Consider the following 25,033-nt stretch of genomic DNA (forward strand, 5'->3'; position numbering starts at 1 on the left):
AGCCGCCGTGGCCATCAGCAACTGCGACGGACTGGTGAGCTGGGGGCTGGCGGGGCGGCTCGTGGGTGGTGCCTGTGTTTTGGTGTGGTTTTCTCTTAAGAGGTGAATGGTGGTGTCCTGAAACCTGATTTTTTTGGTGATGCTTTAGGTGTCCATGGCGTTCATCGCCCTTTACCTGGCAGGTTGCCTTTCCCCACATTGACACAGGGTTCTACCTGCCTGCTCCATCCTTCCATTGGCTGAGCAGGGATATTTATTTAAAGGGCTTGAAAAAATTGCCAGTCCCACGCTTGAGCTGCCTCCTGCCCGGAGGTGGACTGTGCCACATGTTGTTACACCCACGGGCTGTGCCCTGCCTCTGGAATGGGTACACCACACTGGGTGGTGCTGCTCTGTCCTTGCTTGCCTGTCTTTTACCTTGGGACTGCCCCAGGAACTTTTTCTCTGCATTTCCCACCTCTTAAGTGGTGCTGAGTGAGCTCGAGCATCTCCTGAAATCACTGTTAGGTGCAGTCTGGCTTCCACCAAGTGTCTTTCTAAGGGAAGACCTCTTTTTTTTTTTTCTAATCATTCTCATGCTCAGAGCCTCCTGGCTTTCTGAGCACAGTTCAGCATTAGTAACTTGCTGCCACAGGGCTTTAATTCCTTCAAATGGCTCTGTTACCTCCTTATCCCCGGCGTCTGCTCTGCCTGTGGGTTTCCTACCTCTGATACGCTTGGGGAATCGCTCATTTTTTAATACCTTTGGCCCGTTGCCCTTCAGATTTCCTTTGAGCCAGTCTAAGTCTTGTTTTAGGTGCCAGCGTTGGCTGTTTCCTCCTGGTACCACTCAGTGTTACTCCTGGGTTGGAATAAATGTCTTATTTTGAACTTTTTTTTCTTTTGGTTCTTTTTATATATTTCTTTTTTGGTTGCTTTATTCTGGGAGTTCCTTAAGCCAGTTTTGATTACTAGCACAAAAAAATTTGGCATTCCTTTCTTTTTATACAGCACCCAGTGTTACTGTACAAGCAGAAATGATAGAGCAGCGTAGCCAGAAATACATATTTTGCCTACATATAGTAGTTAAATTTTTTCAGCACGTAATCCACACCTTTTGGAGCATCCTGTTGGGAATTTTGCTGAGGCTGCGGACTTGCAGACATTTCTCCGTGACACGGATTGCACTGGGGCTGGCGAATTTGGGCAGGCTTGGGAGCTTTAAAGGCACTTCCTATAGCTCCAGCAAATAAGTGATGTGTCTGGAATGGAGACCTGAAGTGTGGAGGTTCCGTGGACAGTCTCACTCCCTTTGGCATCATGAGCAAAGGGATGCTGGAAGCAGCTGACAGCTGAGAAGCAGCAAGGGGATTTCTCTTCCCTGGAGCCCTGGATACTGTTAACATCCAGAATTTAACTTTCCTAGGCTTTAGCCCCAAGTTTTTTCCCTTCTCAGCCCCTTGCACACCTCCCCAGGTGGGGTTTGTTGTTGTTGTTGCCATCCCTTGGCCGCAGGTAGTAGCAGCAGTGCTGGGTTAGGATGTAGCCTGTGCCACAGGATGTATTTCCATGTGCATTTATGGAGCCATGCCTCTCTGGCCACCCACAGTACCCCAAGCCCACCCTTTTGAGCCCACATAAAGGAAGAAGTGACCTTTCTCCAGGACAAGGACTTTTCTTCCTGCAGCGTATTTTTTGCTCTGTGGCCAAACAAATAGATATCCTGACCTCAACCAGGAATTTCCCATCATCTGGGGAAGGGCATGAGGCTGGGGGAAGAGGCTGGGAGGACAGAGCCCAAGCAAGGGCTCTCCTCCTCCCCCAGTAAAGAGGATTTTGTGATACCTCCAATGTCACAGTTGTCTTCCCTCTTCCATGGATTTTCTGGCTGTGTGATCCTCTGGCTTGAGTCAGTCTGACAGCTACAGTCTGCTCAGGATCCATCTGCTTTGGAGGAGTTGGGAGCCCAAGGGGACCCCCAAAAAGCAGTGAAGAGAGCTTGATTTAGGAAATGGAGCAAGAAACAGAACAGAAACATGGTGCTGGGTGTGGATGGGATGGGAGGATGACATTTATGATCTGTCAGAGAAGCAGTAGAACATCTGGGAGGGCTGTACGCAGTCAGGACTGCTACTAAGGTACTCCCCACTAACTTAATGTGGGGAGCACCAGCTGGAGGAAGCTCTTCCTTAATCAGGGACCCTGGAATTGCTGTGGACTTTTTCTGGAAGTTATCCACCAGCTCGGGGAGGGGACTGTGGCTTTGGTGTCCCAGTATAGCGTGCGTGGGAGGCGCAGGGCCGCGCTCGGCCGCTGGTTTGCGGTCGGAGGAAGCGTTCTGGGATGCTGTGGATGAAGGCTGTGTACACAAGGAGATCAGCCCCTGTACAAACAGAGACTGAGATTATAAATAACGAGGGGGGGATAAAAAAACAACCCAGTTTCTTGAAAAAGACAGTGAGCACAAAGCCTTTCCTCAGTCCATATTTAGCCGTGTAAGTGGAGCCGATCCTTTTCCCAGATGCCAAGCCCGTGGCACCTTCCTCGGCTGTTATTGGCCGTGGGCATCCACCCGTGAAAATCTGCTCTTTGATTTTTTTTTTTTTTTTTTTTTGCAAGGGTGTCTCGTACCAGGGTGGGAAGGTGCTGTCGCCCATAACATAATTTCAAAGCTGATCTAAGCCACCAAATTCCTAACTGGTAAAGTAGCGTTAGACAGAAATCTCCCCCGGCGGACACGTCTCGCTGCAGCGGAGGCATCCCATATCTTTCCATGCTGGCTTCAGCAGTGTGTGCTTGGCCTTGTTTCCTTCCTGCTTTGCTGGTTGCAGAGATGGGTGAAGGATTATCACCCATAGGCACCCTATTTGCTTTTTGTGGCTGACTTTTCCTCCGGGTTTTTTTGCCATAGTCCCGTAAACTGTAGAGCCAGCCTTTTCCAGCCCTGGCACCCTGGTTTGCTTCAGATGGGTGGCAGCAGATAAGCAGAGCACCAAAGACCTCAGGAACAGTAATTCATAGGGAATGAGGGGAGAAATAGTCCCCAGACTGATGCCCCAGTGAAAAAAAAAAAAAAAAGCATTTGTCTTCGAGGATTTTCCTTGCAGCTCCTATTACTGTAGGGTTAATTTTGGGAAGAAAGAAGGTGTGAGATGTCCCACTGGCCTCAGCTGGTTTGGGTCTTATATGAGTGCAAGGGCTTTTCTCCCAGGGGATAATCCTAATTTTTGGCAGTGAGTTGCAAACCAAGCCCTGTTTGGGCTGAAGACCTAATCAATCAGCAGTGAGAGTGCCTCCATGTCCTCACCCCACCAGGAGTCCTGGCTTGTGTCACCTGACAAAGCAGGTCTGTAGCCATCCCAAAAATCTCTTGCCTTGGCACCAAGAGCAGGGAAGAGGAGTCAAGGAGGGCAAAGTGTTGAATTTGATAGGCTGCAAAGCCTGTGCTGCAGACAGAGAGGTACCAGAATGGTGATGGAGCACCTGTGGACCATGCACCCTTCTACTGACCCCCCCGATGCTCTCACCAGGCAGTCCCTGGATGGAAGGGCAGTGGTGTTAGTGATGGTGTCTGTGTTCACACTGCCTGGTTTTCTAGGACTTTTTGTCCAAATTAAGTGTGAATCTCATAGGAAAAATACATACTATGCACGCAGCTGGCTTCCCCCTTCGGCACTGTTTGCTTCTCTGGCTGAGTGCAGCAGCTTTATTAATTTTTCCACATCTCAACTCTGTTGAAGTGTCAGAATTTCCTGAATTCCTGTGGGAGTTGGAGCTTTTCACCCAGTGGTGGTGGACGAGCTGCTTACCCAGGGTTCTGGGGGGCTCCCCCTTAGTGAGGCTGGATTTCACCTCTCCTGTAGCCTGGTGAGCTTCAGGAGAGCTGGAAAAGAGACTTCACCCTCTGTGAGCTGACAGGAGTGAGCTTGGTGTTTTCCTTAAAAGAAAAAAAAAAGTGTGTTTTCCCTCTTTCCAGTGGAATTGTCTTTAAGGGCCATTTTCTAGTTTGGTGCTTACCTTCACTGAGAGCTGCAGACAGCATCTCATGTTAGGAGTGATGGTCCCACCAATCAATTTAATTCCATTTGGTATTATTAAACCAAATTAAAATCGAGGATGGGAGAGCACATGGCAAGTTGATCACTGAGGATGAGATTGATCTCTTGGAAAGAGCCCAAGGAAAGCTGAGTATGGCTTTCTAGGTGGTGTCTGGCCTTTCTTATTGGCTGCCTACAGTTATAACCTTCCAAAAATGCTGAAATACAACCTGAGCTGCTCCTCTTTAAGACCAGGCAGGTTGGTGCATGGCCTGCAATGGTGTTTTTTGAGTTGTTCTGGTTTTTAATTTATTTTTGTAAATGCCAGGGTGACTGCTCTGTGGTTTCTGTTTCATTCCTTGGGCTGCTCTGATCAGATGGGCACACAGATCCTCTCATTATCCGCTCTGCCGTCGGTCACCACCAGCATCGGCAGCGCGTTGCATCCCGCCTTTGGGAGAAAGCCTGGGCTGCTTTATTTCTTGAGCCATCTGTAATTAGTCACGAGCTGTAGAGCAGCTCAGACCCAAGTGGACTGTGGCTCGGGACCAGGCTCTTTCACATTTTAATCCAGCCTTGCCCCGGCGCGGCGGCACAGCTTTCCTCCGGCCGCCTGACTCAGCAAGTCCCGGCTTTCGCCCTAAACCCATAAACCGGCTTTGGGGTGCCTGGTCCGGGGTGAAACGCCCCGTGGCAGGGCTGGGAGGGGGGGGTGGTGTCCCAGCAAAGCTCCTCCTGGGGCACGGGTTGCTTCTTCTCCTTCTCTTGTAATACAGTTAAGGGCAGTGGCTTAGACTGGGAAATTAGGAAAAATTTCTTCGTGGGAAGGCTTGTCAAGTGCTGGCACAGGCTGCCCAGGGCAGTGGTGAAGTCACCAACCCTGGAGAGACTTAAAAGCCGTATGGATGTGGTGCTTGGGGACATGGTTTAGTGGTGGCCTTGGCAGTGCTGGGAGAGCGGTTGGAGTTGATCATTTTAGAGGGCTTTTCCAGCCTTACTGATTCCATGATTCTGTGACCTGCCCCATCTTCAGCTATCACTGAACCTGACTTGTGGGTTCAGTCCCTGGCTTGTTCTCTGCCTCATCGCCACCACCTTGCCTGGTGCTCCAGATTCTTGATTGAACCTGGCTGTGGTCTTGATCTCCTTGGCTGAGGGTAGTGGGACAATCCCTGGCTGGAGAGGTCCTGCCCTGGGTTGACCTGAACGTCTCCTGTGGGAAGGATCTGACATATGTGTGTCAGGCAAGTACTTACATTCCTCGGGAAGGAGGTGTAAAACAAAACCAGCCAAAAATGTGCTTTGCAGAGGAGTTAAGCAGCCACTAAAACCCAAGTGGAGCAGGAAATTTGATGAAGTCTAAGAGAGCCAGATTGGCCGATGCCATGATGAATCCAACAGTACATGAATGGAAAGGGGATCCAAAGATCCATGCGGGCTTGGAAGAGCCCCACGCTCTGTCCAATATCCATCTCTGTATACATTTTATTTTTATTTGATTTATTTGATGGAAACCGTTCCAATCAAAACCCTGATGAGGACTGCAGTAGGTACGAGCTGCCGAAGGCTTTGCTGTAAGAACAGATCCGTATGTTCTGCTGGTGCTTTCCAGGCAGCAATTCAAGAGCGGGCAGCGCCGGAGGAAGGAACGCACGCGTGCGTGGTGGAGGGAGCTGTGAAAAATTCTGGGCTGGGAGGGGTGCTGCCCACGGGATGGAAGCCAAATCCCAGTGATCCTTTTCCTTGCCTGAGGTCTGAGCCGGCCGGCGCTGCGGGGTTTGAGTGCTCAGGCTGATGTAAGAGGGATTTGATGGGAGCTTGGTGTTAATTAGGAGCAGGTCGGTAGCCAGGACAACATTTCCAGTGATGTTTGCCCTCTCATTGATCTTCCCTGTGTTTGGGAGGTGGAACTGTAATGCTTTCCAGCTTCTCCTCCGACGGGATTCCCCTGCGCTAATTCCCAAGCGCTTTGTGGGGCAGAGAGGACAGTTTCTTTTTTCTTCTTCTTGTTGCAGCTCTTAGGGTTGGTGAAATGGCAGATTTCCTCACTGGCGCTATGGGAATGGGATGGGGAGGGTGCAGGGAGGTGAAGTGGCGTGTATCCTGTTATCCCTTGAGTTCAGAGTTCAGCAGAACTCATCGCTGATGAGAAGAACAGAGTTTCATTGCCATTTAAAGACATAACTTGAATTTCATCCAGGTTGTTTTTTGTTGTTGTTGTTTTGTTTGGTTGGTTTTGTTTGTTTGTTTTTCTGGTTGGTTAGTTTTTCCCTTCTTTTTAAATTTTTTTTTGCCATCTGCAGGAGAAATTACGGGTTGTCATAGATTAGCATGGTAACAGAGCCATCCCAGTGTCACGGAGCAGCAACAAGACAGGTTTATTTGGGCTGGTCTTCATAATCATGTGTGTTCTGCATCAATCTTTAACGCATGTATTGAGTGTATGTGTCTGCCTGTGCCTATACAAAACCACACCTTTTTTTTCCCCTTGATTTCCTTGTGGAGTCCAGGCTGGCTTGATTCGGACAGACAGCAACGAGTTCTTCATCGAGCCCCTGGAGAGGGGGCAGCAGGAGATGGAGGAGCACGGGAGGGCCCACGTGGTGTATCGCCGGTCGGCCATCCGGCAGGACAGCGCCGCACCGCGCCACGACCTCCACCCTGAAGGTAGGGGCTGCTGGAATCTGCTCTGTCCCAGCAACTGAGAATAAGTGGGGAGAGGATTTCTCCTTCCACGTGCCCCCTGGCTCGTACTGGTTTTAGCTGCCAGCTGGGTTGTTAGTGAGAAGAAAGGAGTGACAATGCTGGGCTTGGAGCCCAGCCTTGGTTTAATCACCTCCATGTTGTGAAATGAGGGTGGTGGGGCACTGGAAGTTGTTGCCCAGTTCAAGGCCAGATTGGATGGGGCTTGGAGCAAACCTGATCTAGTAGAAGGTGCCCCTGCCCACAGAACTCGAGCTTTAAGGTCCCTTCCAACCCAAACCATTCTGTGATTCTATGATGATTCTGTGAACTGTGGAATCAAACAGAACCATTTAGGTGGGAAAAGACCTTTAGGATCAGAGTCCAACCACTAACGTGCATTTTAGCCCTGGTACTTCCAATTCAGAGCCATTTCCGCACCACAGAGCAGCCAGTCAGAGTTAAATATCCTGTTTGGAATTAAATATCCTGTCTGTTTTCCCTGCTTCACTTCTTGTTCTGTGGAGTGCCGCCGTGGTGCCAGGTCACCTCAGCGGCTGTTTGTTTTTCTGCCCTCCATGCCTTGCCCAGAGCCCGGGGCACAGGTGGGTGACCTCCCCAACTCCCTGGAGCTGCTGGCGGAGCGCCTGGGGGACACGGAGCGCAAGAGGCGCCATGCCAGGAAGGATGACTACAACATCGAGGTCCTGCTGGCTGTGGATGACTCAGTCGTGCGCTTCCATGGCAAGGAGCACGTCCAGAACTACGTCCTCACCCTCATGAACATAGTAAGGCTTGGCTTCTGGGGGGAAGATGTGACTCCCACCCTTCCCTTGGCTTAGTGCTCTTCTGATGCTGCAAATCTGTCACCCTTGGAAAAAATGGGTTTGGGAGGGGAAGGAGTGCTGCAGGAAGGGCTGTGCCTTCACGAGACTGGCTCTGGCATTTAACAGCTGTGGGAACTGGAGGGATGGAAAGCAGAGTCCTTTGGTGTTCACCTCTATCATGTTCCCCTGGCCAACGGCAGGGTCTGGTGTGTTGGTGCTGTTGAAAAGGAGTTTAGAGCAGCTCTACTTTACAGCTCCTGCAACTCTCCTCACTTGGAGGGATGGGGAAGCCTGTGCTGGTTCCCTACATCCCTTTTCTTTCCTTTTTAGTATGGAAACATCCATATTCCCTGAGTCCTGAGAGATGTGGAGGGATCAATGTTTATTCAGGTAGCCATCTTACAGGAGGTTTGTTCTGCCAGCACCTGAATGTCAGCAAAGAGGGTACATGTTCAAGGATCTCTTTCTCTCTTCCAGTTTTGTTTTGTTTTCCATGCTTCATCCTCACCTCTATTTATTTATTTTTCTTTAAGTACTCTTTTACGTGGTGATGGAAAAATGTTGGAAAGGCTCAGCCAGTTCAGAAATAACAAAGTTATGAAGGTGCTTTTGGTTTTTGGGTGGTTGGTTGTTGGTTTGGGCATTATTTCTGCCATATTTTCGGTAATGAAGGGGAAATTATCAACATGGGGGTAAGGATTTGAGGGATTAGAGGGTGATGGGGTGGAGGATGAGTGATGTGGCTGCTCCAAAACAGAGAAAATGTTGGCTTTAAGAAGCAAATGCCTTCGTTGCAGTGTTTTATTCTCCGGCACGTTGTCGCAATGCCTGTGGTCGGCTGCTCTTGGCATCACTCAAATTCCCTCTCTGAACGTTTCTCCCGTTGGTTTACTAAATCCTCCTGCAAGTGGGAAGCCACAGGGTTCCCTGCTCTGACCTCGGGCTCTTCCCACGTTATGGGGGTCGGAGATGATGTCATTTTTCCTTTCCCATCTTGTGGGGGGTGGGAGGGACGGTTTGCGCGCCCGGGGATTGTCAGCTCTAATCAAAAGGTTGGTTTTCAGGCACATTTCATGGTTCCTTCCCTGCAGGCAGGACTTTTCAGGGAGTGAATGCATGGGATGCTGTGCTGGGAGAAGGGAGGATGCTGCCTATTCAATTACAGGCGGCGCTGGAGACTTTAATGAATTAAATAAAGGGGGGAAAAAAGCAGCATCAATAAAAGGGGGGAAAAAAAACCCCAGGGATAATACACGCAACAAATACTTCCCCCAAGCATTATTTCCTTCTGTATATTCTTTCCCCCCCTTCTTTCTTTCTGGTTTTTAGTGCGTTTTCTTCCCAGCTTTGCCGTGACCTCCGTCCGCCTCCTCTTCCCTCAGCGCGCCTCATTTCCTTACCGGCTCAGATTCCTTAAAATACCCGATTCAGCAGAAAAAAGAGCGTCCTGCTTTCTGGCCTGGATGGCAGAGGGAGGGAGAGAGGAAGGTGGTGGGGAGGAGTGTGCTGGGACCACACAGCTGAACACTAATCCCATTAGTTGGAGGGGAAGGAGAAGGGACTTGGCCAGCCCTCTAACGAGGAAAGGACTTAATGAGCTGGGCTGGAGTAAGTCGGGGAGATGTTGGGAAAGTTTTCTCATCTAGGAGTTTTCCTATCAAGATATATCCCAAGGAAAGGGGGCAGCGATCTTGGAAGTTGATAATAAGCTTTCCTGGCTCTCTCTGGGGTCTCCATTGGGTGCCAAGGGGGTGGTGGGACACGTGCCCCTTCCCAGCCCTGCTGTAGGTGGGGTCCTGCGGCTCTTCCCAAGGCACAGACTCCTGTATTAGGAACTCGGTGTCAGCTGAGGCTCAGTGATAAATGATTTGTCACGGAGAACTCTTCTTTTTTTTTTTTTTTGTGTCCATCCTGGGAAGCTGACAGGAGGATGACTGCTCCTTTTGTGCACCTAAGAGCTTCCCTGCAGGCAGGCTGCCTTCTCTGCCAGCTCCCAGCCTGCGTTCCCAGCCTGCCCTTCCCTTCTTAGCTCGGATGCCACACAGGAATTTGGGGTCAGGTTGGAGGGATTGGGAAATGCATCCTTTGCCATTGCTTGCTGAGCACATCTTGGTGCTCCGAGCTGAGCATCGTGGTGTCCACCCGACCAAACCTTGTCCCTCTCCCTGTCACTGGGCTATTGGAATGAATATTTGGTGTTGTGGTGGCTTGGAGAAGCCATTCCCATCTCCTGCTTGCTGCCTGTGGCTGGGATTGGGGTGTTACTGAAGGAAAATTAGCATCCCCCAGCCACAGTGCCTGCTGGGAGCGAGGGCTGGGAACCAGGAGGGGATCCAGCACCACTTAAGGGGTGGAGGAGAGGAGATGCTTTGTGTCCTGTTCTGCTTTGCAGCCTCTGGTCCTTCAGTTGGGCTCCTTGGTTTTCTCCTCTGGACTTCCCACCACTCGTCCCCGATCCTCTCAAGTCTGGGGATGGCCCCACTCCAGTGGGAGAAGCCAAGCTATGGGCTGTGCTAAGCCTGGGCCTTAACCAGTCTGCTGGGTTTTTGTCGGATATTGCCCATGATTTGGTTAAGGATGCAAAGGTACTTGGTGTTTTCCCATTGTTTCAGGTTACTAGGGAAACCCCATGAGTCAGAGCCCTCTCCAGGCTGGGACTTGCCTGACTCCAGCTGAAATTATTGTTCCTAAGGGCTGAGCAACAAAGAGTGCTACTGAGACCCCACGTAGGAGGGGGTTTGGGGAAAAAAATTAAACCTTCAGCTTTAATTTTAACTTGGGTTTATCTGAAAAGCCAAGCTGGAGTGTGGATTGCTCAAGGCATGAGCTTGCTGCTGTTTCAGGAAGCCAATCTAAAATAATGGGAAAATTCTGGTCCTTCTGGTGTATGGGGTTTTTTGTGGGAGAGAGGGGTTCATGAGTCCCCTCCTCGCTAACTGATAATAACAAAAATACCTCTGATGTCTCTTGTGTGTCCATGCACTTTTTCCCACCCTCTCTATAGGCTTATGTGCTTGTTGCTGTGTTTTTGGGACAACATACCTTGTTGGTGAGAGAGCTCTGATAAAATCTATAGTTGTGCCCTGCAGAGCAAACCTCCCCTTCCCTCTTGTTCCTCTGTTCCTCTGCTCAGCCCTTGCAGAGGTGCTGACAACAGCTTTGTGCATCCCTACAGGGCATGCAAGCCCAAAAATGTGGTCAGGGGGACTTTCCCCTCCATTCCTAATCCCTCAGCCCCAGAAAAGAGGCTCAGGGTGAATCCACCAGCATGAAAACTGAGGAAGGGAATAAAAGAAAGGAGTTTAAAGATGACTTGGCTGTTCTGAGTAAGCGATCCGGGGTTTTGAAATGTCAGCTGTTCTGCTGGTTTGGCAAATTCTTCTCGTGTCTCTCCCTTTGTTTTCCTTCCCTGAAGAACAGCGAGGTCTAGACCTCGTTGCCAGTGCGGTTTGCTGTCGGGATCTCGCGTCTGGGGCTGCAGGCTCGGGGCTGGCCAGAGGCTTGCAGGGATTTAGGTAGGCAGCATTCCCTGCTCCCGGCACCAGCGGGGCTCTGAGGGGGGTCCCACGCACAGGGTGAGCTCACTGAGCATTTTGGAGAGGATACACAGGGTTTTAATGTTCCTTTCATTGTAAAATATTAGTGTTGTCCCCTTGGTGTGGCGGCGATGGGGGAGGTCCTGTGGGCTGGTTTGCCCTTAATTCACAGCGAGCCTGAAGGGCTGGGCTGTTTATAGGTGGAAAAATTCCCTTTTAGATAAATAGGAGAGCCTTTCTTGCCAGGTGACAGTGTGAAACAGGCTGGGCATGTAACCACATGGGCAAGAGGGATAAGAAGATCTTTGTCCCATGTCTTCAGGGATGTAGGTCCCTTTGCCAGAGCCCTTTGCCGAGCAGGTATTTTTCGGGGGGGAAGGGGTTTCTCTGAAGACACTGACTTGCATAATGGCATCTGCAGAGGGCAGGAGGAGTTGTGCCAAGCCTGCAAACTGCTCTCTGGGCCGGTTTCCATCCCCTCTGCTGGCCTGAACCAGCTCCAGGGTGGGCTGATGGGGAGAGAGGAGATGATGCCCTGTTCTCCTTCCAGAGGCACTGGAGCACTTGAGGGGATGCTGGCCCTGCTGATTCCCCTGTCCCCAGCAACCCCAAAACCTGGGTGACAGTCCCCACAGCAGCAAGCACCAAGCCCTTTGGATATGACTTTTTTTGCCCTCAATCAATTATTTCTGTCTGGCTGTTAAGGGAAGTCCATAGCCTTGGGCAGTCTGGTTCCACAAGTGCTTTCTGAGTTAACCCTGAAGGTTGCTGCTGAGCTAGTATCAGTTAGGTAGAGATCCCTTCCTAAACCCTAGACTAAACAGGGGCTGGGGTTTAGGGTTAACCCTTCAGTTCAGAGGCTGGAGGGGGGTACCTGTGAGCTGGAGGAGGGTGGGATTTAGCACTGCTTTATAAGGAAGATTTAGGAGATTAAATCCCATCTTGGAATAATACAGCTTCTTGGTCTTAGTCCTTTAATGAGCTGTTTCTAAGCTGCTCATGGTCCTGCTGCTCCTCCAGTGAGGCTGAGGAAGGATCTACAGTGCTGGGAGGGTGGTGATGAATCTATTTGTTAATGCTTGTGAAAAATATTGCTGTTTCCCAATTTTTTTTTCTCCCAGGGCATCTAATATTGCCTGAGGGTGCATGGTTTGGGCCAGGGAGCTCTTCTCAGACCTGGGGACTGTTTGTAGGTCCTGCAGGTGGGAAGAGCCATTGCTGAGAGCAGGGGGCTGTGTACCATGGATCAAAGCTCCTGCTCTGACAGCAGCTCTGCTCGTGCTCCTTCCTGCCCTGGGTGCAGCCCTCCTCTTGCCAGCTGGGGCTGCACCAGGTTGTCATGGAGAATCCTTTCCTGCTGCCTGTGGGATCTGCTGAGCATTTTGCCAAAATATCCTGTGCAGCTGGGAAAGGAGAGGTCTGTACTGCTGGATGCTCCCAGTCACAGCAAGTGGCTTGGCCGGGAGCTCTGGCTGGCAGAGAAGTCCCTAAGGCAGGAATGTGGTTCATCCTAGTGAATGGAAAGCAGCAGAGTGCTGGTGGATGACCGGAGAATCCTAGAATCATGGAGTGGTTTGGGTTGGAAGGGACCTTAAAGATCATCTAGTCAATCCCCCTGCCATGGGCAGGGACACCTCCCACTAGCCCAGGTTGCTCCAAACCCTGTCCAGCCTGGCCTTGGACACTTCCAGGGATGGAGCAGCCACAGCTTCTCTGGGCAACTTGTGCCAGGGCCCCACCACCCTCACAGCCAAGAATTTCTTCCTAATATCCCATCTAACCCTGCCTTCTGCCACTTTGAAGCTCCAGCTCCTGACAAGTGCTGGTGGTGAAGGAAAACGTGTAAAAGTTTGGGAAAGTGAAGGAAGTGCTTGTGTTTCCCTCCTTGTTCCCTGCACCACTCCCCAGGTCCATCTCTCCATCTTTCCAAGCATAGTTTTCATTTCTCCCGCTCTCCCCCCTTTCCCATACTTTTATATTGACTCTCACAGGACACATGTTAAGGCTGGAATATTTTTGTAACAGGTCAAACTCCTGATGTGAGACTTCTCAGATCTGATGAGGTTTTCTCTGGGCTGCCAAAGCCTCCCAGAGCCCAAAACCCAGGGCTGAGCCTCACATCCCTGGGGATTTGAAACTCCTTGCTGGAGTGGATCCTTAATGCTTTGGTGGGACTGTAACTCTGAGTAATGTTTGCAGCTGCAACGCTGCACAGCCTTCCTCCCATCTGTGCACATCCCCAAAAACAGAGTTGGGATCAGAAGGAATCCATCACATGCTCGTTATTTTTACAAACTACCTTTGAAAGGTGCAGGAGCATCCCAACCACGGGAAGCAGGGGTGACCTGAGAATGAGTTGACCAGTGTTGTCTTTCCACACTGATAAATAAATAACCCTGCGGCTCTCGCAGCCTGTGCATCCAAAGGGATGAGTTAATGGGGGTGGACTGGCAGTTTATTGATTGATTTTACTTTTTTTTAATCAATTTTGCTCCATTCAAGGCTCAGGATCTGCATTACCTCTCTGCATATCTTGGAACCACCTCCCAGGAGTGTTAGTTATCGTGGGAAAACATTAATGCCAGCGTTTTGGGTTTAAAAATGGCCTGAGTGGGTGTTTCAAACACATACACAGGCTGTAAATTGGGGGACTTGTAAAACACACTGGGAAATGGCTGACTTGGATTTGGGCAGCAGTAAAAGGGTACTTGTCACCCATCCCTTGATGTGAGCTTAAAAAACCCCAAAGGAGGTGGGGAAAAAACAGAAAAGCTTCATAAATCTGATTTTATAATCTTCATTGAGTCTGGAAAGCTATGATAGAGCTGAGGCAAATTATTTCCCTCTTGGACAAAGCTGAAAAAATATATTTTCATTTAAATGTGAATTCCAGTCAGTATTAAAAATGGTTTTAATATGGTTTCCTCAACTTCTGCAGTGAACCTCCATTTGTGGAACTGTTCATTTTGGAGACTTTTTGGGGGAAAATGGGGGTCCCATTCTCAAAAATCATTTTTTTTCCCCCCGGCTGCATTTTCACACGTGCTTTGCAGGTGGGTGAAGGTGGTGCAGGATCTCACATGAGTTTGTGGCTGCTCACTCTGTGCCTCTCTCAGTGGCTGTCACCACACTTGGCTCTCAGAGGTCTTTCCCACCTGGATTCTTCTTCCCTTGGTAGCACTTAGGAGTAGAATTTGTTTATTCATCCTGGAAACGCGGAAGGAAAAGGTCATGGCTCATTATTTCCTTTGCAAAGTCATTTTTAATAGCCCGGGGTGATAGAAATCTCATTGACTCACAAGCCTTCCCTGTTCTTCTCATTGTGTTGTCCTCTCCCAGGATTTCTGAAGCGGTAGGTCAAGTTTGACTCACTGATGTGACTGAGTAATGCCCTTGCTTTGATACAATGGTTTGCCTCTCCTCAAAAAGGCATTTTTCCTTCCCACCACGCAAGGATGCTGGGGGCTGAAGCATTTCCAGCCCTCTGAGGAATTTGTATTCCCAAGGGGCAACAGCTCATTGCGAGATGCGGTGGAGGAAACTCAGCCCTCCTCCACTCTCTTGATGGCGTGGGTGATGCTACTGACCATCTGAGCCACCTATGCTGGGAAAAACTGCCTTATTCCAGCTTGGCCTTTTGACTTTATTGTTTTTACACAGGGGAAAAAATGACCACACTGGGGGTGGGGGGAGGGAGGTGAGATCTTTGCATCTGGTCTTGGAAAGCAGGGTTGGGTGCTGGACGTGGGAGTGTGGAGGACATGAGGGGCTTGAGGGCTGGGGGATGATCTTAATTTCTTCCCTCTTGTATTTCCCTCCTTTGTTCAGGTGGATGAGATTTATCACGATGAGTCCCTGGGCGTTCACATCAACATTGTGCTGGTCAGGATGATCATGGTGGGGTACCGGCAGGTAAATACGGTGCTGGGGTGTGCTGGGCAGGGCCTGCTGTGATATTTAGTTCTTAGGTAAGCCCTGGCTTGGAAAAATGTGGCTGTTCAGGTAAGCTGCTGAAGCCCAAATGACAACTGTGCTGAGCAGGGGTGAATTTGAACCCTTCTTGGCCTGGATTTTGGAGTCTGAAGGTCTGGAGAGTCCCATAGCCAAGGAGAAGTCCTTGGGGAGATGGCGGGTGGCTGCGGTCTGCCGTCATCTGCGTCCTCTGGGATGTGGGAAAAATACGAGAGGCTTCCTCAGGAGCTCAAGGATAGATGATGAGAAAAAGGTGGCTTCCCAAATTGATAGGAGCTGGATATTAGTGAGGAGAAGATGAGGCTGGGATCTCCTGTGTCCCAGCCTCGACTCGGCTCCCTGGAAGGCTTTGCTGGCTGTCCAGCTCTCAAGTGGCTTGGGCGTGGACAGAAAAAGCATGTGAAGGTTTCCTGGGAATGTTTCTCAGGTTGGATTTATTTTTTAAGGCTTGTTCAAGCATGGCAGCCAGAAGATTTTCTTTACAACAGTGTGATTTTCCTATTTTTGGGGCAAGCCCCTATCCCACCCGAAGTGTTCTACGAAGGTGTTAATGATTCAACATGGTGATGTGTCTGTGTGTATGTGTGTGTGATCCACAAATAAGACCCTTTAGGTCTTGGAAAAACCCCTCCTTGTTATAGAAATATGCTCAGCTGGCAGAAATCCAAGAGATCTGGGGCTGGTTCTGAGGATGGAGGGTGGCCCATTTTTGGAGGTTTCTGTGGGACCAGGAACATCGTCTCCACCTGAGAAAGCCAATAATCTGTCTGGCTTCCTCCCAGTGGTGTTTGTGCTCTGTGCTGGAGAATGATTTATGGAGGGGAAGGGATTTGGAGCTGTGGTGTTATGGCCAATAACCGGAGGGATGAGACCCGCCGGGCTCCCTTTAGGATGATTTATCCTCCCGAAAGCCAGTGCTGGAGGCAGCTGCTCTGCCCAGTTATGCTGCGGTTCAGGGGATGATGTAGGAAAATGATGAGCAGATGTTTGAATCCAGGCGAGCTCTCAGCTCACCACTGTTCACACCCGAGTCCTCCTGCAGCTTCTTGTCTCCCACCTGGAACTTTGTGGGACAAAACCTCCCGTGGCTTCCAACTAAGGGCCGGGGGGGGGGAAGGGCAGTGTGTCTTCCTTTGCTTCCCACCGCTGAGTTTTTGATCCTTTTCCCAGTCTGTCAGCCTGATCGAGCGAGGGAACCCGTCCCGGAGCCTGGAGCAGGTGTGTCGCTGGGCTCACTCGCAGCAGCGCTCGGACCCGGAGCACGCCGAGCACCACGACCACGCCGTCTTCCTCACCAGGCAAGATTTTGGTCCCGCAGGTATGCAAGGTACTGTACTTATCTCGATCAGGTATGTGCAGTTTGCTGGGGGAAAGCCAGCCAGGGGAGAGGATTTCTTGCAAAAACACAGTCTTGGCCAGCAAGGTCCAGAAAAAGGTTATAAAAATCGGTATTTGCTTTTTTTTCCTCCTCCCCCCATGTGAAGTAGAAGAAAGACGGAACAAATTCAGAGCTCCAGCCTGAATGGGTGAAATGATGTCTTTATTAATTCTACTCTTCTTTGATTTCTTGTACCAGTCCTCCTCTTGTCCCAAAATGCCTTAAAAAATATAAAAATAAGATAAAAAAGATAAAATATCACAGGAAGCTTCTTTGGGACAGTCAATCCTTTCTGTCCTCTGGAGGACCTTTAAAACCTGGTTTTATATGGATTGGTTTCTTGGATGTGAGAGCATTGAATGAATCCTGGGCCAAAGAGGAGGTTTTACTGCAGGGGTCTCTCACCCTCTTGGTGCAGAGGCTGCACTGATGTGGTCTGGGAAGTTAAAGACCTTGGCAAAAAAATTTGCAGGAAAAGCTCCTGGTGTTTCAGGGCTCCATTAGAAAAGCAGGTGCTTTGGTGTCATCGTGAGAGGTGACTTCTCCCAGTTCTGAGCCCACTGCCTCCAAATTGCCATCTCCTTCTTCCCACGCTGGTGGCCAGGTCTGAATTTCCACCAGGAGGTTCCATTTGATGCCATGAACATGGTGGTGACCTCACACTGATTTGTAGCACGAGTACTCCTGTTGTGCAAGGGAGGGAGGAAAGATGGAGAAGACCTGTCCTCACCTGGATTACCTGCCTGAAAAGGATCTCTCCACAGCAGGAGATGAACCACAGGAGATATCCAGCTGGAAACCCTCTTGAATATGTTGTTGGCCACCAAAGAGCAGAGCCTGGGTTGTACCAACAACCTCCTCACCGAGCCATTGACTTGCCCTGGGCTCCTTGTCTGGGGTCGTGTGGCAGCGTGGGCAAAATACCAGGTTTTGTTTCGTTTTTCTAGACCCTTCCTGGCAAAGTGACTGTATCCAAAGTGTGAGAGGACCTTTTTTGGCATGTCAGCAGAAGGGGGAGAAGACTCCCTGGGCTCCGCCTTGGTGGGAAGGAGTTGTGGGAACGGTGGAGTAGCCCTGCTCTAGGGGTACTTGTTCCACCTCCTTCCCCGTTTCCCTGCGGATCCGGCTTCCTGCTTGTCACACACCCCTGGGATGGACGTTTGCTTTCTGCAGAAGTCCCCGTGGCTGCCGTGTCCTTGCCTGGCTGTGTTGCATGGCACAAGGTGCTCCTCATCCACTCCCAACCCTCTGGTTGGGCCGCTGGAGTCATCACACTTCTCTTACTCTTGCCTCTTTTCCTCAAAACAAAGTCCTTTCGGATGCCTCTCACCCCTGATGAGCTCGGGGCTCTGTGGCATGAAGGACCAGGCTGTGGCACCTCCAGTACTCGTTTGTAAAGCTGGAAGGGGAAGGGCCAGTTGAGCCTTGTTGCCCTCGCGTGTGGGTTGCAGATAAACTCCTGCCCTTTGGAGAGAAAGGCAGTGGATAGATGGGTTGCAAATTATTAATTACTGCTGCAGAAGTCTTGTCAATACCCAAAGAGTTTCTGTGACCCTCCGCAGCATGTGGCATGGGGGGATTTCTGGCCCAGGCTGAGGGATTCTTGTGCATTTATTGCCCTGTCATCACCCACAGTTGGCTCGTCCCCTTAGAGCAGGCTGGTGGTCCATGCAGAGGGTCAGAGAGGCTGAAAATGGGTAGGAAATGTCCATAAAGAAGAATTAAGTGCATGTGGAAGAAGAAGGAGAATGGCTGGTGTCTTGCTGTGCTGGTGAGGGCAGATGATTGTTGGAACTGGATGATCTTTAAGGTCCCTTCCAACCCAAACCATTTCATGGTTCCATGACATACTGCTTCTCCTGAGTGTGTATGTCTGGGAAACATTTGCAGGCTAATCCAGTCTTTCCCAATTTAAAATTTTCCAGGCAGTTACTTCTCCCCGTCGTTCTTCTGTAGAGAACCCTTTATACTTCTTCCAGTTCCTACTGGGATCTTCATTATGAAAGACCAGTATCTGCATTACTGAGCATCCACCCTTTCATATTCCTTTATCCCATCCCCTGTTCAGAGCCTCTTTGGTTAGGAATTTATCCTGTTTTCATCCTAGACAAAATATATTTGCTCTTCCCTTATACAGAAAACTTCCCACATCTTTACTCTTTCTTGTGGAAGGTTTTGTTGAGGGGGAATATTTTAAAATGATTTATCCAGGATTTGACTGATTACTGTGTGGTTAGACCCAATTATGGGTCTTGCCTTGGTGTGGAGCAAGGATCCCACGAGGATGATGGGCTCTGTGGATCCCGTGGTTTGGCCGGGGTGAGTACAGGAGGACAGGTGTGCATCCACCCTCAGCTCATCACCACCCCTTGTCCTGCTGCAGCTCAGCTCCTCCCTCTTGGCTCACAGAGCTCTCCTCTTGCAGCATGCCTATCCCCAGGGCACAGTTATCCAGCATGGTCCTGCCCTGCTTTTGCCTCTTGGACCTGTAAGTCCTTCCTTCACTAACCCCCTTGATGCCAAAAAGGGTCGATCATAAAAAAACCCCAACACATATTTATATAAAAACTATTCGGAAAGTAAATTCTGGAGTGTGCCAACGAGCTGATTGAATTGGGCAGAAATAACGTGAGGAAAAAAAAAAGGAAAAGTGACCAAACTGGAGGTGATGTGATGCTGACTGGGCAGGGGAAGGTTTCCCTGCCCACAGCTGCCCCACTGCACTGCACTTGATCGAGGGCTGGGGGCCGGGGCGGTGTGTGGTTCTGGGGACACGTGTGGATGCACTCCAGGGGAGCAGGGCTGTGGTTCTGGCAGGGCTCTCTGGGGGACACCTCATGCCTTTCGTTCTCTCCCTTCCTTTCTTCTTTATTTGTTCTAACTGAAGAATGGCGTGGGGGGTGCCATTGCTGGGCTGGGAGGTGGTGGTGACCTGCACCCATAAAGCACACACAGGGTGCCCTCCTGCCTGCCCAGGGGTGTTGGCACGAGGGCAGAGAGGTGCCTGTGAGCCTCAGAGCAACCTCAGCTGGCTTTTGGCACGGGGGTGATCACACTGGTGAGCGAGTCCTTGGCCTGCCCTCTGAGCTGCGTGGGCAGCTCCTCCTCTTCAGCGGCTTCCTCTTCGTTATCTCCTCCTGCCGCGGTGGAGCCAGGTTGTGTTTTTGTTGCCTTTTTTTTTCTTTTTTTTCTTAATTTGTCATTTTTCCCCCTCCTCTCTCAAAGGTTTTCTCTCTCCTCTCCTCCTGTCTCCTTCCCTTTTCTCTTTGCCCCAGGCTACGCTCCAGTGACGGGGATGTGCCACCCTCTCCGCAGCTGCACCCTCAACCACGAGGACGGGTTCTCCTCGGCGTTCGTGGTGGCCCACGAGACCGGGCACGTGTAAGTCACGGGGGCAGAGCGGGCTGTGCCCGTCCGACAAGCATGGTGGGAGCCCCTTGCTTTGCACAGCATGCTTTCTGCTGGGGCAGAAATCCCTTTTCCCACCAGGTTAGGCATGGAGCACGATGGGCAGGGCAACCGCTGCGCCGACGAGACCAGCATGGGGAGCATCATGGCCCCGCTGGTCCAGGCCGCCTTCCACCGCTACCACTGGTCCCGCTGCAGCAAACAGGAGCTCAACCGCTACATCCAGTGAGTCAATCCGAACTGGGAGGGGAGGTTCTCCCTTTAGGTGGCGTGACTGGTGGTGTTTTGTAGCCAAAGGTTCTCCGAGGGCTGGAGCACCTCTGCTCTGGAGCCAGGCTAGGAGAGCTGGGGGTGTTCACCTGGAGAAGAGAAGGCTCCAGGGAGACCTGAGAGCCCCTTCCAGAGCCTAAGGGGGCTCCAAGAGAGCTGGAGAGGGACTAGGGACAAGGACCTGGAGGGACAGGACAAGGGGGAATGGCTTCCCACTGACACAGGGTAGGGTTAGATTAGAGGTTAGGAAGTTCTTCCCTGTGAGGATGGTGGGGCCCTGACAGAGATTGCCCAGTGGAGCTGTGGCTGCCCCATCTCTGAAAGTGTCCAAGGCCACTTTGTGGCTTGAATCAACCTGGTCTAGTGGGAGGTGTCCCTGCCCGTGGCAGGTGGTTGGAATGAGATGAGCTTTAAGGTCCCTTCCAACCCAAACCATTCTAGAATTCCGTGATAATTCAGATGTATCAAAACCTGAATTTGGAGAGAGGCCCGGAGCTGAGGGATGGGGGTGATGGAGGGAAATGCTCCACGTCCGACTCTGCCTTGTGTCTCTGCAGTTCCTACGACTGCCTCCTGGACGACCCCTTTGAGCACCAGTGGCCCACATTACCCGAGTTGCCAGGCATCAACTACTCCATGGATGAGCAGTGCCGCTTCGACTTCGGTGTGGGCTACAAGACGTGCACGGCGGTGAGTACGGGCTGTACAGCCGCGCCGTGCCCCCTCCCCGGGACCCCCAGCCGGGCTGGGTGCCACGAGCCTGCTGGGACTTGCTGCTGCTGTCCCAGCCCAGCCCCTCTGTGCTCCCCAGTTCCGCACCTTCGACCCCTGCAAGCAGCTCTGGTGCAGCCACCCGGACAACCCCTACTTCTGCAAGACCAAGAAGGGACCACCCTTGGATGGGACTGAGTGCTCTCCGGGCAAGGTAGGGGCTGGTCCTGCTTCCTCTGGAGGGGGATGTGCCCGAGGGCACACTGAAGAGCACCTTCCTCCTGTGCTGCACCGTTCCTATAGTACTTGGATGCTGGAGGGCTCTTCACTGAGCACTTTGGAAGAGGCAGGTGGGGAGCTCACCCCTCCTCCTCCTCCCTTCCAGTGGTGCTTCAAGGGCCACTGCATCTGGAAGACGTCGGAGCAGCCGTACAGCCAGGACGGCAGCTGGAGCTCCTGGTCCAAGTTCGGCTCGTGCTCCAGGACCTGTGGGGGAGGTGTGCGATCCCGCAGCCGGAGCTGCGACAACCCGCCGTACGTCTGGATCTCTCCTCCCTCCCTTTCAACAGGGGTAAAACTGGAAGTGGCCGAGAGCCAGAGGTTCCTGGCTCTTCCCTGTGTTGGCAAGGATGGGGACATCTGTTCCTGTGCGAGCTGTGCCTGCTGAGCTGTGTTGGGTTTGAACATCCTCCCCTCTCCGGCGCTCTTATAACCCGCTGCATTTATTTTCCAGCCCGGCATATGGTGGGCGCCACTGCCCGGGTGCCACCTACGAGCACCAGGTGTGCAATGCCGAGGAGTGCCCGGGGCCCTACCAGGATTTCCGTGCCCAGCAGTGCTCCAAGCGCAACTCCTACTACACCCACCAGAACAGCAAACATTCCTGGCTTCCCTACGAGCACCACGATGGTGAGTGGCGGCAGGTCCTGGCAAAGGAGCTGTAACCAAACTGCCTCCCCTCCCAGAGGAGGCTGTGGCCATCACCAGGGGATGGAGGCTGTGCCAGCTGCACTGGTGGTGGGTGGTGGGAAGAGGCTGAGCTGGAGACTATTGTGCAACAAGGCAAGTCTTTAAAATCGTAGAATCCTAGAGCAGTTTGGTTTGGAAGCGACCTAAAAGATCACCTTGTTCCACCCCCTGCTGTGGGCAGGAACACCTATCCTGGGTTGCTCAAAGCCCTGTCCAACCTGAGATGGAGCAGCCACAGCTTCTCCAGGCAACCTGTACCAGGGCCTCCACACCCTGTAAGGGAAGAATTTCTTCCCAATATCCCATCTAACCCTGCCCTCTGTCAATTTTAAACCATTCCCCCTTGTCCTGTCCTTCCAGGCCCTTCTCCTTTGTCCCAAATCCCTCTCCAGCTCTCTTGGAACCTCTTTAGGTATTGGGAGGAGCTATAAGGTCTCCCTGGAGCATTCCTTTCTCCAGGCTGAATATCCCCAGCTCTCTCAGCCTGTCTCCATGGCAGAGCTGCCTGTTTGCTCCTGGAGCTGCAGTGGGGAACGTCTGCTCCAGGCTGGGCTGGGAGCCAGGACCATCTTGCATTGCAGTGTCATGTAGTGTGTCCCGTCCTTCTCCTAATTTCCTGAGTGTACTAGGCAAAAATGCAGGTTTTTGAGCAGCAAATGGACGTGGGAGATCAGGCACATGAATAACCTGGGCTTTGGAAATCTGGTGTGCTCAGGGATATGAGCTGAGATGGGTTTCATCCTTCACTCGCTCTAATGTATTTCCACAAACCCCCTTTTTTCCCCCCCTCTTTTTTTCCCCCTTTCCTCTTTCTTTTGCCACAGATGCTCAGAAGTGTGAGCTGATCTGCCAGTCTGAGGGCACGGGGGACGTGGTGTTCATGAACCAGGTCGTTCACGACGGGACACGGTGCAGCTACCGAGACCCCTATAGCATCTGCGTCCGGGGCGAGTGCGTGGTGAGGAGCTGCCGTGGGGTTCTCCCTGTCCTTCCCCTCTCCAGGCCCGAACTTGTGCACCTCCTTGACCCATTGCCCCTTAGGGACACGTGTTTTAGCCCTGTGGGCAACCAAGGGGGCAGCAGGGTAATGGGCTGGGCTGCAGGGATGTAACCCTGGGTTTGTTCTCTCTTCCCCATGGGTGACAGCACGTGGGCTGTGACAAGGAGGTTGGCTCCCTGAAGCAGGATGACAAGTGTGGGGTCTGTGGGGGGGACAATTCCCACTGCCGGACGGTGAAGGGCACGCTGGCCAAGACCCCCAAGCAGTCAGGTGAGAGTTTGGGAGCAGATTTGGTCAGACCCAGCTGGATTCACATATGTGTCCAGCTGGAACACACCTGCTCTTTCTCTTCCTCCACCCTTCCTCCCTCCCTTTCAGTAGGTGTTTTGAAGATGTTTGAGATTCCGGCTGGAGCGAGGCACCTTCAGATAGAAGAGGTGGAGCCAGCATCCCACAGCATCGGTGAGCACGCTGCAGTCCACTTCTGCCTTCGCTCTTTTTCATCCCTATTCTGATAATTCCCACCCAGAAGGGTCTTATTTGGGTCATTCCAGTCCTCCAAAGGCAGCGACCAGAGGGAATGATGTTGAAATACCTCCTTTCTCCTCCAGCTGTTAAGAATCAAGCCACGGGTAACTTCATCCTGAATGCCAAGGGCAAAGAAACCAAAAGCCAAGTGTTCATTGAGATGGGCTTGGAGTGGGAATACACTGTTGAACAGGACAAGGAGAGCCTGAAAACCAGTGGTCCCCTGCATGAGGCCATCAGTGTTTTGGTAAGGCTGACTGGATGTATTCTGGGGGGCTTGGGGGTGACTGTCACAGAGAGGGCAAGTGGTCTGAGGTGGGAAGTGGCGAAAAGACTTTGGTAAAGAAAAGGTGTAAGGCACATCATTAAATCCAGGGGATGAGCCAGCCAAAAGCGAGGGATAATGGGCTGCATGCAAGAATGGCATAAGGAGGCAATGCTTGGGCACTTGCCTTTGAGTCCAGCTGCATTTGGCTCTGTGCAGCAATTGATTGCGACTCTATGTCCCATTTTAGTTATGTGGCATTTGGGAGAGTTAGGGATTGAGTTCCCTGGGCACCTAGGGAAGAGCAGGTCTGTGCTCCCATCCACCCCTGTATCCCCCCCTGGTTTTGGGCATGGGCCACTATACCACGTGGTCACTGATTACTTATTTCATCCTTTGATAGCCTCCTCTTCCCTTCCCTCTCCCATGGCATCACTCCTTCCCCCTCTCCCCCTCTGTGCCTGCAGGTCATCCCTCAGGAGGAGGAGGCGAGGAGCAGCCTGATGTACAGGTACATCATCCACGAGGACCTGCTGCCCATGATCGGAAACAACAACGTCCTGCTTGAGGAGATGGATTCCTACGAGTGGGCCCTCAAGAGCTGGTCCCAGTGCTCCAAGGCGTGCGGAGGAGGTAGCTTTCCCTTTCATAGCAGCCTGCAGTGCGTGCTTGGGAGGGATGCTTGGGCACATTAGAGGGTGTGGGAGCCCTTCGGGGTGTCTCTGGCTTGGAAAAATTATTGCAGAGCAGTTTAGGTGAGCATTTTAGCCAGATTTCTTACAGAAGCAGGCTTACACGATCGTGTGTGCATAACCTTTGCCTGTCTATCCGTGGGCCTGCTATGATTTTTGAATTCCTTGGTTGTTTTTAACTGGATTTGAGCCAAGGAATAGAGATCTTGCAGATGACCAGCTCCCTAACCCTAACCCATAGGTGTGGACACACCAGGAAGTGCTGGGAGGTGCAGCAGGTAGCACACAGGAGCTCCTGGCAGGATTATTGCTGGGTTTTTCCCTCTGGGAAGAAGCATGTGTACCCATACACTGGTGTTGTGGGGTTTGCTGATGAAAGCCTTGCTTCCACATGGCCAGTGGGATCCGATCCTCAAATAATGGGCAAGATGTTATAGAATTACAGTATGTTTTGGCTTGGATGGAACCTTTAAAGGTCATCTAGTCCAACCGCCCTGCAATGAGCAGGGAAACTGCAATGAGCACACCTGCACCCGGTGGCAGCTTGAGTCTGGGGGGGGTCCAGCATCCACGTGAGCATCCTCTGCAAGCCTGAGTGATGCACCGCTCGGGTCGCACCCCAGCAGTGACATCTGAGAGCCCTCGTTCCTGCAGAATGCAGGAGAGGGACCTGGTGGGGACCCAGTGTGAGCCCCACACCCGTCACCTCACTGCCCACACTGTGCCACCCCCCAGGCATCCAGTACACCAAGTACGGCTGCCGTCGGAAAAGCGACAAC

The 25,033-nt window shown here is 51.6% G+C and overlaps 1 protein-coding gene across 1 annotated transcript in view; it reads left to right on the forward strand.

Moving 5' to 3' along the window:
• The window catches only part of ADAMTS14 (ADAM metallopeptidase with thrombospondin type 1 motif 14), a 38,091-nt gene that overhangs the window by 10,579 nt on the left and 2,479 nt on the right, over positions 1–25,033 (forward strand). The window contains exons 2-18 of the mRNA XM_029962612.1: positions 3–34; positions 6,527–6,683; positions 7,290–7,486; positions 14,890–14,973; positions 16,204–16,360; positions 19,687–19,792; positions 19,901–20,044; positions 20,647–20,779; positions 20,901–21,014; positions 21,186–21,334; positions 21,534–21,709; positions 22,594–22,727; positions 22,916–23,039; positions 23,148–23,231; positions 23,381–23,544; positions 24,030–24,195; positions 24,990–25,031. Coding sequence (XP_029818472.1) covers positions 3–34; positions 6,527–6,683; positions 7,290–7,486; positions 14,890–14,973; positions 16,204–16,360; positions 19,687–19,792; positions 19,901–20,044; positions 20,647–20,779; positions 20,901–21,014; positions 21,186–21,334; positions 21,534–21,709; positions 22,594–22,727; positions 22,916–23,039; positions 23,148–23,231; positions 23,381–23,544; positions 24,030–24,195; positions 24,990–25,031 — 2,163 coding nt within the window. The remainder of the gene's footprint in view (positions 1–2; positions 35–6,526; positions 6,684–7,289; positions 7,487–14,889; positions 14,974–16,203; positions 16,361–19,686; positions 19,793–19,900; positions 20,045–20,646; positions 20,780–20,900; positions 21,015–21,185; positions 21,335–21,533; positions 21,710–22,593; positions 22,728–22,915; positions 23,040–23,147; positions 23,232–23,380; positions 23,545–24,029; positions 24,196–24,989; positions 25,032–25,033) is intronic.

Source organism: Manacus vitellinus, unplaced genomic scaffold, assembly GCF_001715985.3.
Source record: "Manacus vitellinus isolate BGI_N305 unplaced genomic scaffold, ASM171598v3 scaffold_48_pilon, whole genome shotgun sequence".
Classification (NCBI taxonomy): domain Eukaryota; kingdom Metazoa; phylum Chordata; class Aves; order Passeriformes; family Pipridae; genus Manacus; species Manacus vitellinus.